The following is a 14730-nucleotide window of genomic DNA, read 5'->3' on the forward strand; positions in this document are numbered from 1 at the left end:
CAGATACATGTCATTGTACATTTGTCCAAACCCATAGAATGTATAACATCAAGAGTGAACTGTAATCAAAACTGTGGATTTGGGGTAATTACGAAGTGTCAGTGTAGGTTCAATGAGTGTAACAAATGTATCACTCTGGTGTGGGATGCTGATAGTGGGGGAGCCCTGCACATGTGGAAGCAGGTGGTATATGGGGAATCCCTATACCTTCCTCTCAATTTTGCTGTGAACCTAAAAAAATAGTCTTTAAAAAACATCTGATGGAAGAGGCGGCAGGTACGTGAGCAGAGGAAGTACAGTACACACGTCCGCTGCTTGTTGCTGCCTGTTCACAGATAGCGTTCGTGGTGCCCCACAGGAAGAGAGTCCCAGTGGACCGTGATGGGTGGGTGTCTACAAAGTACAGTGTGTTGTAGCTACAGCCGAGTTTGTAGGGGCGCTGGCAGCCCTGAGAAGCCACAGTTTCCATTCAAATCAGAAATTGTCTCGAATGCAGAAAGAAGGCGATGCAGTCTAAGAAAGATGAACAACAGAAGAACCCTATTGCATGAGTTGTTACTCATGGTACCTCGCTGCCAATGTGCAAAAATGATGACTTAGAAAAGGAAAGATGGAGCAACCGGTAGCTTCTTTTCCTTTCCACCCTTCCTTACTCCTCCGTAAACTGAAAGTACACGGTGTTGGTAGAATGCATGAGTGTCTAGAAGCAATATCAAAACAGTGGAGTCAGTTTGTGTGGCATTTACTCTGCTTTAGTAAAAAAACGATATACGAGTTGTGTGATTTGGGAGATTCTGCACAGGAGTTCACTGCATTTAAAACCGATATTGCACAATAGAATATGAATGGTAGAACTCATGCTAATAACTTAAATTTTTAATTTTGCTTTCCTTAGAATGACTTAGAATAGCAAATAAAATACATAACATGTAGCGAGAGGCTATGGAAGAAAAGAAAGCGCTTTCTATTTCAGGATGTCTGCCAGTACTATTTCCTGCTTTTAGAGCGAGGGGCTCAACATTTTCCTCTTGCACTGGGTCCTGCACATCACGTAACCAGCCCTGCCCACATTACCACTACTCAGTAACACTTGAGGAGATTCTAAGATACACCAGCCACAGTGCCAAGTGCCCTGCCTGAACGATGTTCCTTCGTGGCCCGAGTCACTCACGGCCCTAAACCTCATATAATTAATTCTTCTGTAAAACAGATGCCAAACTCCTAATCATGGCGTGGACGTAACTGAGATGGGGGGATGTGAAATGCTTTGCAAAGAGTAAAATGCCATCCACGGGGCACTTATTGTCACAAATAATGACGGGGTAGCCAGTCCCATCAGGAAGTGCTTGCCCAGCACCTCCTGGACGGCGGGGAGGTGGTCACCCCGTTCTGCAGGGTGCTGAGAGTTGGGATACAAAAACCAGCACCAAATCAGCTCAAAGGCACTGGCAGCCAAGAGGGGCGGCAGAGACTGAGGGAGGGGGGAGGGCAAGCTGCTGGCTCCACTCAGCAGCTGGTCAGGGTCGACGTGTGAACCCAGGGTGGGGAGCCCAGGCCCTTGACCCCCAAGGCCAGCCTGCCTCTGTGCTTGTGTCCGCACCGTGTGCGCGCCTGACAGCTGCTTAGCAATTGGGTTTATTACCTTCCCGATTTAAAGGTACAGCGCTGAGCTGAACTTGAGGTTATAGACCTAATTATGGTGCATCCAGCTGTGAATTCAGTTTTTATTTCAATAGTATTTTTGTCCCTTAAATGTGGCTTTCTGAAAGGGGCCTTCTCCAGCTCTCCCTGTTTCTCTGTCTTAGCAGCCTCGGCTTTTGTTTCATAATGAAGAGCCTACTCTGTGACTCTATTTGTAGGACTCTGTGTTTAATTATAATGAGCCCAGGCAGGGTGGGGGCAGGGCCTCTTTTCCTCACCACTCTAAATGCAGGCCTATATATAGCCCGGTGCTCAACAAGTATTCATGGTGAGTGCTTGGATGTGCATATTAATGAATAAAGCCACAATAATTACTAGTTTGTATTTCTCCTGAATGTTTTCAAGAACACTGAATAATATAACTTATCCTGTTTCCCTTTTTGCAATGGCTATTAGGAGGCTCAAAGCCACATCTGTGAAGCCTTCATAGCAAGTTTGTAAATCCACATGCAGATTTATTTGTGGTCCTGGTCCCATTTGTTGTACCCGCTCTTATTTTTCTATCTTCTTTTGTTATCTTTTTATTTATGCTCTCATACTGCATTGCATATGTCTTTCTAAGACACCTTAGTAAATATCCTTGCTGGAACTAAATAACATAAATAGCCTGTCTGGAATTTCTAGCCTGCAGAGAAAAAGAATGCCTTTTCCAATGCCATGCTCTGTCTCCAGAGCAATAAGCCACCCTTAGGTTACCTGCCTTCCAGTATCCAAAGCCCTTTGGGAGTGATGTTTATGTGACTGGGGGCAGTGCAGTGGGTGAGATGTTATTTCCTCCCGATTAGGTGGTTAGGTGGTGGCGGAGGGGGTGTTCCAGAAAGAATGAAGGTGAAAGGCAGACAGAACGGTAAAACCTTACAGAACGTGTTTTCCCTGCTCTTCCCATGACCTGTGGTTACTGGGGAAGGGAATTAGCCACCCAGGTCAACCCGAGCAGCTGCGGCCGGTGAGGGCAACCAGACAGGATGCTTGTGGTGCCAGGGAGGCATTAGCACAAGAGAAATCAGGTGCTCGGGTTTTATTGGAGAGGTGAGGACAGCCCCTGAATCCAGGAAGAGAACCTGCTTGTATAGGGCAGTCGGGGAGAGGAGGGCTCCACCCAGACTTGTGTTTGCCCTGCTCTGTGTATTCAGCCAGCAGGCTCCGGACGAGGAAGCAAAGGGCAGGGAGCCGCCGGGCTCAGTCGACAGCCTGGCACTGGGCAGCACCAGCTGGAGACACGGCGCTCCAAGTAAGAGCAGCTCCAGGTGACACCAGAGGACAGAAGACACTCCCACCAGGGGCTCAGCAGGTAATTGCTTCCAGATCCTTTAAGCATGGCTGGAGGGTTTGTTGTTTGTGGCAGGCAGTGAAATGTAGAAGCCAGGGGTCAGAGAGGGTTGCGCTTGACCCCGGCTCTGCCACCGAGTCACTGTGTGGCGTTCGGTATGTGAGAGCCTCAGTTTCACCATCTGTGAAATGGACCCAAAGATAGCCTTACCTAAAAGGATACAAAGATTAAATGGCAATGTGGGCAGTGTCAAGTTCAAAGCAACAGAAATAGCTCCTATTTGCATGGAACAATTGAGCGTCATTTCAAGTGTAAAACTTGGGGGAAAGTCAGCAGATGGAAGGGTATTCTATGTGATTTGGGGACCACCATCAGGACAGGAATCCCCCATAGTGAAGCCAACTTTGAGTCTGTGTCTCGGGGCATTGTCTAAGGAAGTAAAGGAGACAGGGAGAAGGACTCCCCAAGTGCCTTTTGTGAATCCTGTTCTTTACATAAATTGTCCTAGTTAACGTTCAAGACTGCCCCTTGAGGTAGGTGCTGATTCAAATCCCAGCAGCACAACTGCAGAAATTTGCACTGCCCTCAGAAGTTTTCCTGCTCTGAAGAGTCCTGGTGACGAGAGGGTGGGACGGGTCTCAGTCCTGCCGCTGCCTGGTTGCCGTGGGGCAGGTGACTTCGCTCTCTGGGCTTCAGTTTCCTCAACTATAAAATGGCCATTATCATAGCACCGAGATCGAAGTGACAGCCATGAGAGCTGAGGGGACCAACGCATGGGAACACCTCCGCGCTTGACACGCACGTTAGCTGTTATTTCTGTTGTTATCGTCATCGCCGTCTGATGATTAGGAAAATGAGGCTGGGGGAGGGGGTGGGTAGGAATTCCGTCTAGATCTCACAGAAAGGAAGTTGTGAAACTGGGATCCCATCAGGGCCAGGACTTCAGTGAGATGAGTGAGGCACTCACCTTGGGTGCAAAATTTAAGAGACACCAAAAAACTCAGTTTTCGAGATAAATTATATTTTAAGGCAATGTTTTAAAATTTAAAAATCAATGCCAAAACTCCACTATGAACAAAGTAGCAACATATTTAGTAAAGATAGGATCAGTCCCAGCACTAATTTTGGTTTTTTAAAATATTGTGATGAAATATATTATTTATCTTGATGGCTGAGTTTTCTGGTGCCCCCTTAAATTTTACACCAGGGGGCACCTGGCCCCATCCTCATGGCACTCTGCTCCGATTGCGCTGCCTTAGATGCCTAGGGTGTACAGATCCTTCCTCTCTCCCTAAATAAAAGCCAAGAGAGGGCTGTGCTAATGTAGTTTTCAATTTAAGGGGTCCCAAATCATGGTGGATGTTTTTTCCAAAGGGTTCTGAAACTTGGGAAGGGTTGTCTTTTTAGGAGAAAGGCATGTGCTTCAGGAGAGTAACGGGCCTGGAAAAGCCCATCCTGGCTCATTTCCAGTCATGGGGATGCACGGGGAGAGGGTTGGAAAAGACCTGGGCGGGCTGCTCGCTGCCGCTCCCACAGGCCTGCCCGAGCTGCCGGCGGGTTAAACATTTGTGGAGTGTCACCTTGTCAGCAGCTTCTTTTGCCGCCCAGACCTGGGCCTGGAAGCGGTTAAGGATCTGAGTGCCTGAGTCATGTGGAACCAGGTTCAACCTTAGCTCTGCCTCTCCAGAGCTTTCCTTCTGATCAGGATTACTTTACTCTCCTTTATCCATTTAATCAACAAAGGTGAACTGAGCGCTCACTCTGTGCAAGCAGGACAAGCAAGGTACCTGCCCTCATGGAGTGTATATTCTAGGGATGAAGGGCTTGCATCACTAACCCTCAGTTACTTTATCTGTGTAATGGGGGAATAATGTGGGCTGCTGAAAGAGAAAATGGAGACAATGTAAGTAAAGTGCCTGGGCCCAGGCACCTTGGGGGCAAAATGCAGGGAGGCACTCACTCTTAGGTGCCCATCTGCACCTGCCCAACCTTGAGGAGGAAGCCTCCTTGCATTTTGCACCCAGACGCCTCTCCTGCCCCACCCCACTCCTGGCCCTGCCTGGCTCACGGTAAACCTGCAGTTAATGTTACCTGCTATCTTTATTAGCTTAAAAATGGTTGGTGCAACGCTCAGAATAAGATACTGAGCTCTGACCCTTCTAGGAACAACAATGCGTAAATGGATGCAAGCACAATGGAGTGTTCCAGTAGCAGGACATCAGTTGCCAAGCGTTCCTAAAGCACTCAGTGCCATTTCGATAAAGAAGCCCCTTCCCCTGGGCCCACATGGGCCCGTGCCAGGGCGCAGGGCACAGGACTTGGGGAACACAGAGACGGATGGATTTCAGTCCTCATGTGCTCCCTCGTGCAGGTGGCAGTCTGCACCACTGCACACTGTAGCCCATGTTCCCAGCACGGTGCTGGGGACCATGGGGAGATGCAGGACCATGGGACCTGGCAGAGCAGGTCTGTTCTCTTTACTCATCTTGACCCTGCCTTTGGAGTTGGGGGACAGAGGGCTTCTGCTGGGTGTGCCAGCCTGGCCATGTTGACACCGCCCTCAATGGGTGGCGAGAAGGGCCACAGTTAGCCTGCATTCCATTGCCTTGATCAAAGGTGTTTCTGTTTACTTGGTGACTAATTCTGTCACCATTCCACCATTCGAGGACCTCCTCCTTCCATTTGACAGTCATTTAGCTGCCGGCTGGTAAGGCAGCTGCAGAAATGCTCCTTCTCCAGGGCAGGTTATACCATAGTTGGTGTTTGATCTGTTCCCAGGAGGACGGCATACTGTTAACCTGTAACTAAAATGAGGAGATGCTGGCGGTGGTGGGAGGGCTAGGAGGGGATAAAAGTGAAGGTGTTTAAAAGAACAAACTTGCAACGAGTCGTAAATAAGCCATAGAGATCTAGTACACAGTATAATGAGTATAGACAATAATATTGCTTTACAATTGTGTAATGTGCTAAATATCACTACATCGGCAGTTACATTACAATATATAAATGTATCAAAGTAACACGTGTTGCTCCTTAAACTTACACAATGTTACACATCAAATTTATTCAATTAAAAATCTTTTAAATTAATTAATTGATTAAATTAAATGAAGCCACATGAACACAAATCACTGGAGTAAATGAGGAGGAATTCAAAGGAAACTTCCAGAATGGCCAATTTACTTGTGGATCAGACCACAGAGCTAATGGGATCATAACATTAATATGAGAAATAAGTAGTAAAAACTAACATTTTCTCATCTGACTACTGCCAAGCCCTTGGGCTAAATCTTTCCAAAGATTATTGATGACTTTTCAATTTTTTATTCCTCACTTTAGATCTGGCTACATTCCTTGACTAGTTATGATTTTAATTTCTCACTGCAAAAACACATATGCAATAAATATTTAATATTCTTTGTTGTATTAATAAATAAAATATAGCATAACTTATATGGCAGAGGAGACAGCAAAGGTAAGAAAGTTAAGAGTTTGAACTCTGGAACCAGGCTGCCAAGGGTTAAGTCCTGATGCTCCCTCTTACTAGCTGATCACCTGTATTGGTCAGCTCAGGCTGCATAACAAAAATACCATAGACTGGGTGGCTTAAACAACACATATTTATTTTCTTACAATTCTGAAGGCTGGGAAGTCCAAGGTCAAGATCCTAACCAATTCTGATTTTGGTGAAAGTTCTCTTCCTGGCTTGCAGTCCTCACACCTCTGTCCTCTTGCTGTGTCCTCACGTGGGAGAGAGAGAGCAAGCTCTTGGGTGTCTCCTCTTATAAGGACGCTAATCCTAGAGGATTAGGGCCCCACGCTTATAACTTCCTCTAATCTATCTCCAAATACAGTCACATTGGGCTAGGGTTTCCAAATGTGAATCTGGAGGGGGATGTAATTCAGTTCATAGCATGATCTTAGGCAAGAAATTTAGGGTCCCTGGGCTTAGGTTCTGTATCTGTAAAATGGGGACCATAAGAATCTCTGCTTCATGAGGTTCTTAGGAGGATGTAATGAGTTGATACAGAAAAGCATTCAGAGCAATACCCAGCATAGAGAAGGCACTGTAGGAATAGTAGGTATTATTGTTTTTAAAGTATGGCACACTTTATTTACCATTTACAATAATAGCTAATCTTTATTCCTCAACTGCTGTGCACCAGCCTGTGGGCTAAACCCTGCATGAACTGCTTTCTTTTCAGCTCAGCCTCCACATAGTGACATTGGGGCCAGATCACTCTCTGCTGTGGGGCTGTCCTGTGCATTGTAGGATGTTTAGCAACATCTCTGGTCTCTACCCACTGAATGCCAGTAGCAGCCTCCCATCTTGACTCATGACCATCAAAAATGTCTCCAGACATTTCCAGATGTCCCCTGGGGGGCCCCCAGTTTGAGAAACACTGCTCTTGAATCATTGTGAGAAACAGAAGCATATTTCTAAGGAGAACATTTTAATAATAATACTGTAACTCATCAAGAAATATGACAAGATCTGAAATCTGAAATGTAAATATATAGTCCTGGATAATTGGGACCAAATGCCCAGACATTATATAATTTAATATACTAGCTCTGTGCCTGCTACGTGCCTACCTCATTTAACCTTCCCCACACACTGCTGGGATGTATAAAGATTGTTGGGTAAGTGTCACAACCTTCCTGCGCCTCAGTTTCTCATAAAAAAATGAGAAAATATTGAAAAAGACAAAAATGCTAATTTAGAAAGATACATGCCCTCCAATGTTCATAGCAGCATTATTTACAATTGCCAAGGCATGGAAGCAACCTAAGTGTCCATCAACAGATGGATAAAGAAGTTGTGATACACACACACACACACACACACACACACACACACACACACACACACATATATTTATATACAATGGAATACTACTCAGTCATAAAAAAGAATGAAATTTTACCATTTATAGCAACATGGATGGACTTGTAGAACATTTTGCTAAGTGAAATAAATCAGACAGAGAAAGGCAAATACTGTATGATATCACTTATAAGTGGAATCTAAAAAATACAGCAAACTAGTGACTAAAACAAAAAAACAAGCAGACTCACAGAGATAGAGAACAAACGGATTGTTACCAGTAGGGAGAGGGAAGGAGGGAGGGGCAATATAGTGGTAAGGGGAAAGGGTTATTATGGGATTATATGAAACCATGTGTGTGAAACTTTTGAAAATTGTAAAGCACTATAGAATTTAAAGACTCTTTCATTCAATTAAAAAATAAAATAAAATTGAGAAAATAGCACCTAACCCAGAGGGTGGTTGCAAAAGGGCCAAGGGAGTCAATACACACAAATCAGAAGTGCTCGGCACGTAGGAAACACTCAGAACATGCTCATTGTTGTCATCATTACGAATACTGTCATTTTCCACAAGAAAAATGCATTGAAAGGGCCCAGTGCTTTTCCCAAAGCCTCACAGTCGTGGGGTTTACAGAGGCATGTGTCACTCCAGAGCTCTTTTTCATGGGGGGAAGAGGGGGTGCCCAGAAACGGAGGAGAGTGATGGCTCCCTGCTCAGGCTGCCCTTCTATCCACCTCCCACGGGGCACGTGCCCCTCACTTCTCAACAACCAATCAGGAGGTTAGGCTGTCCAGGAGCAAGTGTGCCCTGCACCCCTTTTCTCAGGGAACGAAAGCCGGAGACCCAGGAGGTTTCTCTTGATTTGCAGGCTGACAAAACAGAGGGCTCAAAAAGGAGTGCGGGACTTCCCTGGTGGTCCAGTGGTTAAGACTCCACACTTCCATTGCAGGGGGTGCAGGTTCCATCCCTGGTCGGGGAACTAAGATACCACATGCCACATGGGCGGTGCAGCCAAGAAAAAAAAAGAAGTGCTTTGAAAGGGTTGTGAATGTTTTCAGATGCCCAGGCTGATTGTGATTTGTGGGACCTGAAAGCCAGTGCCCTTCCTCCGTCTGAGACTCCCGAGCCTGGTTCTGGGTACCAGGGTAGTCAGCATTTGGAAGGGTCCCTGGCCTGGGGGACGCTCACTTCCCCAAAATATCCAAAACACCACCTCTTGGCCTCAGCTGTCATGGAAGTCACCCAGAGATCTTGAAAATATTCCGATGCCCGGGCCCCACCCCGGGGAGTCTGATGGAATGGGTCTGGCTGGGGCCCGGGCACGGGCATTTAAATCTCCAACGGTGATTCTAATGTGTAACCCAGTTTGAAGACTGGCCTCAAGGACACAGTCAGGAAGTGGAGAAGTAAAGGGACTTTCTCATCTGAATGAGCCCCAGCCAAAGACTTACCCCATGTTCTCCAAATGCTGGGCCCTCAAACATGAGTCCAATTTCAAAAACAAACCCCTCTGCCATATGGAGGCTTGTGTTTAATGTCAGATAAGGTCATAAGAACAAAACAACTCACACCATCGGTTCATGAAAGAAGGGGCATTTTGACATCACCTTCAAACTTTTTTTTTTTTTCAAAATAAAACCTAGCTCTTTCAAAGAATATGTTTTTCTTGATGAAAAAACCTGTCTTCTGATTTATGTTTCTCCTTTGTTGGAGACTGGAGAAAACTTCATCACAGACAGGAATTGTCGTCTGGACCACCTGGAGCCTCGGTTTTACCATCTGCTAAATGGGGATAAAAAGGGTCCTTGCCTCACAGAGTCCCCGACCTGGCTTCCAGGGTGATCAGCTTATCCTGGTTTGCTCAGGACTTTCCTAGCTTTAACAGGAAAGTCCTGCATCCCAGAATGCCCTCATTCCCGGGACAACCTGGACGATGTTCCCCATCAAGGTGTTTCCCCTTACGTGCCTGATCGTGAGAATCACCTGTGTGCATTTGCTAAAAATACAGATCCGGGGTCCCAACCTGACTTTTTGGTGAGACGATCATAGGAATCAGAAGTGCTGCAAAGTTCTCTAGTTGATTATATCAGACAACTGGGGGAAAATGACTGAAAATATCAATGATGATCATGGTGATACTTCTAATCATGAAGAACACCTTCAGGGTACTCACTGTGTGCCAGGCCCTGTTCGGGGCACCTTCCACGTATTAACGCCTTTAACTCCCATGAAACTCTTAAGTGTGTGCCCTTATTATCCCCATTTTACAGAAGAGGAAACTGAGGCCCAGTGAGGCTCAGTAACTGGCTCAGGGTCACTCATTCAGTATGTAGCCGAGCAGGGATTCTCAACTTGGTGGTTTGTCTCCAGAGCCCACATTTTTATCCTGCTGCAGTGCTCTACACCTGGAATTCTTAGCACTGGGCTGGCACGTCATAAGGCAGATGTGATCATCATTATTGTCTTATTAGTTGTACTATCTTTGGGGCTAGAGGACTTGCCACTGTCTTGCCAACTTTTATCGGAAGGTTTAACTGCTAAACATAAGACCGTTTCCTTTGACTTCCCCAGACATTCTGACCTTGCCCTGGAGGCTGAATATGTTCATTTCTGCCGATACTGATGTTGACCAATAGGTGGCAGTAACCGTTTGTTTTTGTCTCGTGGAAATCCGGCTCCTCGCAAAATTTGAAGGAAGGGCAGGAGCAATTTCACAACACATATGTTGTAACTGCTGGTGGAAAGCAATGTTATCTGAGTCCAAGTTGTCCCTGCAAAAGACGTGCAAATGGATTTTCCTTTTTTCAGTCCATTTTGCCTTGAATCAGCCAAGAGGCTCCTTAAAAGTGCAATGATTGGGGTAATGGAACCTGAACTCTTTGGGTTGAAAAAATTTCTCTCCTGCTTGCGCACATGACACCTCTCCCAGTCCAAAGATTTTTTCATAACCTCAAACATTTTTATTGAAGGTAGCCCCCAAATTGGACTAAATTTAAATTGAATAACAGGAACTTTGAAAGTTTGTAAATCCATTGGTAAATAATTTTTAATTTTATACAACCTGGATGATGGAGATGTCATCTAGTGTGTGTCCATTTTTGCAAGTGGCCTTGGTCAAGGAATTTAACCTACAAAGCTCAGTTTTCTCATCTGTAAAATTGGAATGATGATACCACTGCCTTGTTGATTTGCTATAAGGAGTAAATTCATTTACAGCAAGTAAAGCTCTTAGAACAGTTTCTCAGCTCATGGTAAGCACTCACCAAATTTGTTGTTGTTATTATTATTATTATTACTATCTTATCATTACTATGGTTGTTAGAGTGTTGTTGTCATTATTTTTATACACAGTGGGTTCAAATCCTGGTCAGTCTCAATTTGGGCAACACTTAACCTCTCAGCTGCTTCAATCTCCTTATTTGCAAAATGGGTATATGTTACCCAGGGTGATCTTGAGCAGAAGCGATAAACTTTGTAGAAAGGGCCAGACAGTAAATATCTTAAGCTTTGCAGGCCATATGGTCTCTGTTGCAACTAGTCAACTCTGCCTCAGTACGTGAAAGCAGACGTACGTAGACTATACATAAATGAATGGGCATGGACGTCTTCCAATAAAATTTTATTTATGGATACCAAAATTTGAATTTCATATAATTTTCATGTGTCACAATCTATGATTCTTCTGATTTTTTTTCCAACCACTTATAAATGTAAAACCCATTCTTAGCTCACTGGCCATGCTAAAACAGGCAGCAGGCTGGATTTGTCCCCCAGCTGTCATTTCCTGACCCTGGCCTTGAATATTCAATATTATATTCATAAAGTCCCATTTATAGATGAAGTGATGGCCTATTATAAGTATGTATATCTTGGATTTTATAAATAGAAAATATTGCAACATAACTAGTGTCCTGTATGTTTTAGCACTGCTCAGCTTGATTACATGTTGTAATTAGTAAACATACATAATCCCCAGATTCTGATATCTACCAGGTTCCCCCAAGAAAGCCCTTTTCTGGCCTCCCCAGTTTCTGATTACTTGAGTCTATTACCAGGGCATAGATACTAAAAATTATTAGTATTATTTTAACTGTCCCCATTCTAAACTCTCCTTGATATAATAGTTGTGACTGGCTAAGAAAGAAGAAAATGTAATTTACACGGAATATCCTTTTTGAGATGATAATATTCTCCCACCAATGAAATGCAGTTGAAAACTGGGGCTGCATTTGACTTTAATTCTGTTGAATTTATGAGCCCAGAATCTCCCCTCATTCCCCAAAATAAACATAAGCAATTGGTCAGCCTGGGGCTTGTGATAATATACCCACAGTAACTTGGCAGTCTCTGCACCTTAGTTTTATAGGCAGGAGTGAGATTTCTACTGGTCTTGGGTTTTCATTTTTCTCTGTGTCTCTCTTTTTCTCTGTTGCAGGAACAATGGGTAACCAAATGAGTGTTCCCCAAAGAGTCGAGGACCAAGAGAATGACTCGGAAGCAGACACTCACAAGGTAGTGTAGTTATGGTCACTGGGTCATTAGCTACTAGTTGGGAGAGTCGGGGGGCCTGCCCAGGGCTCATCACAGAGGCGTGATTAATGCTGCTGCTTTTCCCAGGGGTTGTGCAGTTGTATTCAAACCTCCAGAACCCATCAAGGAGCTTGTTGAAAGTGCAGGCCCTTAGGCCCCGCTCAAGGCCTGCTAAGTCAGAAGTTGCAGAGCTGGGAGCCTGTGAAACCTATGTCTCCATGGTGATTGATTCCCATGGGGCCAATCTGATCTCTGTTCCCAGGTGGGTTTGGACCAGGGGTTCTCAACTGTGGGTGATTTTGCCTCCCCACCAGGGGACACTTGGCAATGTCTGGAGATGCTTCTTGGTTGTCACAACTCGGGTAGTGCTCCTGGCATCTAGTGGGTAGAGCCAGGGATGCTACTAGACCCCCTGCAACGCACAGGACGGCCCCACAGCAGAGAATGATCCAGCCCAAAGTATCAGCAGTACTGAGGATGAGAAACCCAGTTCTTGATCAGCAGTTTGCAGCCGTGGCTGGACATCAGAATCATCTGGGAAACTTAAAAATAAATTGTGAGGCTGGAATTGTACCCTAGACCAATGAAATCAGAATCTGTGTGTGGGAACCAGGGTGGCACCTGTATTTTCAAGGCTGCTCAACTGTTGTGTGTTCAGCCAACGTGTAGAACTTCTTGTTTGTGAATCCCTCCTTTAGAAGATTGCTCTGGAGGGCTGAGGCCAGGGATACCCAAGTGCTTCTCCTTAGACCGTAGATCTACAGGCAGGCAGCAGAGAACCTAAATGTCCACCACCAGTGCTTCTGCAATCAATTCAGTTTAAGATTTAGAGCCCAGTTAGACATGGAAATCATTGTAGGAGGAGGTAATACCTACGAATTGATATTGATCACAGCATAGAGGGAATTCCTGCTCAGAATAGAAGGCTGGATTCAGAGAAGATTCTCACACCTGACCATGTATTAGAATCCCTGGGAAATGTTGAAAACGCCCAATGCCCAGTACCACCTGAGACCAACTAAAACACAACCTCCAGGTAGGGGCCCTGCCATCAGTAGTTTCCCAAGATCCCCAAATGATTCCAAGTCTGGGAGCCTCTGGCCTCCAGGACCAGGCAGTGACAAAATGAGCAAAGCAGGAGGGTGAAGCCCATTTGCAGACAGCTGGTTCTGACCAACTTTACCCTCAGCACGTTCCCAGAGACTTATTTTTCATTTGAAGCTGGAAAATGATGTTAATGCAACCTCCTGATTTTTTAAATATTGGCAACTAATTCCAAAATACTTAAAAAAAAAAAAAAAAAAACTTCTGTGAGCCAAGTAAATCAAATTTGCACACCATATTACCCCAGGGATGCCAGTTATGACCTCAGAGCCAAATGATCACATGAGTTTGATATTTCAATTTTATGATTTCTTGGTAGGGTTAATGATAAAGTCAAGAACACAGGCTTCTTTTATTTTTATCTATTTATTTTTGTCCACACCATGTGACTTGGGAGATCTTAATTCCCCCACCAGGGATTGAACCTGGGCCCCGGCAGTGAAAGCCCCGAGTCCTAACCACTGGACTGCCAGGGAACTCCCAACACAGGCTTCTTTTAAGCAAAACTGTTACAAAAATATAAAGAAAGGAAACGTCTTCCACATCTCCCCAGTAGTTTCCCATTATCAGGAGGTGAGTATTTAGTCTTTTAGTTTTTTTTTCTCTCTGCACTTATTAACATATATTATACTACTAATAGTATTAGCAAAATAAGACACGATATGCAAAGTACTTAGCATATAATCAATATTCAGTTAATGCCAACTATTAGAGGTGTAATTTATTTTATTACTAAAATGACATTATATAACATACATTCTTTTTTGCAACCTTTTTCTTTCCATGTGAGTGTATGTGTATATGTGCATGTGTGTATATATATGTACATCCATGCATACATATATATGTATAATCTTTTTAAATGTCTGCAATAAATAACAGAAGAGAAAAAAAATCAGGGCAGTGGTCTAAAATTGGAACGGGGTTGTAACAGTGCAGTGGAAGGAGTGGGTGTGGAGCAGAAAAATAGCAACAACGAACTTCCTGCATTTTTTATTTTAATTAATTAATTAATTTATTTATTTATTTATGGCTGTGTTGGGTCTTCGTTTCTGTGCGAGGGCTTTCTCCAGTTGCGGCGAGCGGGGGCCACTCTTCATTGCGGTGCGCGGGCCCCTCACTATCGCGGCCTCTCTTGTTGCGGAGCACAGGCTCCAGACGCGCAGGCTCAGTAGTTGTGGCTCACGGGCCTAGTTGCTCCGCGGCATGTGGGATCTTCCCAGACCAGGGCTCGAACCCATGTCCCCTGCATTGGCAGGCAGACTCTCAACCACTGCGCCACCAGGGAAGCCCG

At 44.8% G+C, this 14730-nt stretch overlaps 1 protein-coding gene across 12 annotated transcripts in view; it reads left to right on the forward strand.

The window, feature by feature from the left end:
• Positions 1 to 400: 400 nt before the first annotated feature.
• Positions 401 to 14730, forward strand: part of BCAS1 (brain enriched myelin associated protein 1) — a 108081-nt gene continuing 93751 nt past the window's right edge. For 5 of the 12 annotated variants that reach the window (XM_082428135.1, XM_082428141.1, XM_082428140.1 and 2 more), the window contains exons 1-2: positions 403 to 2992; positions 12238 to 12314. In XM_082428135.1, coding sequence (XP_082284261.1) covers positions 12243 to 12314 — 72 coding nt within the window. In that variant the 5' untranslated portion in view covers positions 403 to 2992; positions 12238 to 12242. Of the gene's footprint in view, positions 2993 to 12237; positions 12315 to 14730 lie in introns of all 12 variants that reach the window. The other 7 variants (XM_082428131.1, XM_082428136.1, XM_082428138.1 and 4 more) reach the window with 3 other exon arrangements.

The sequence above is a fragment of the Balaenoptera physalus genome (assembly GCF_965194825.1).
Source record: "Balaenoptera physalus genome assembly, chromosome: 16".
Classification (NCBI taxonomy): domain Eukaryota; kingdom Metazoa; phylum Chordata; class Mammalia; order Artiodactyla; family Balaenopteridae; genus Balaenoptera; species Balaenoptera physalus.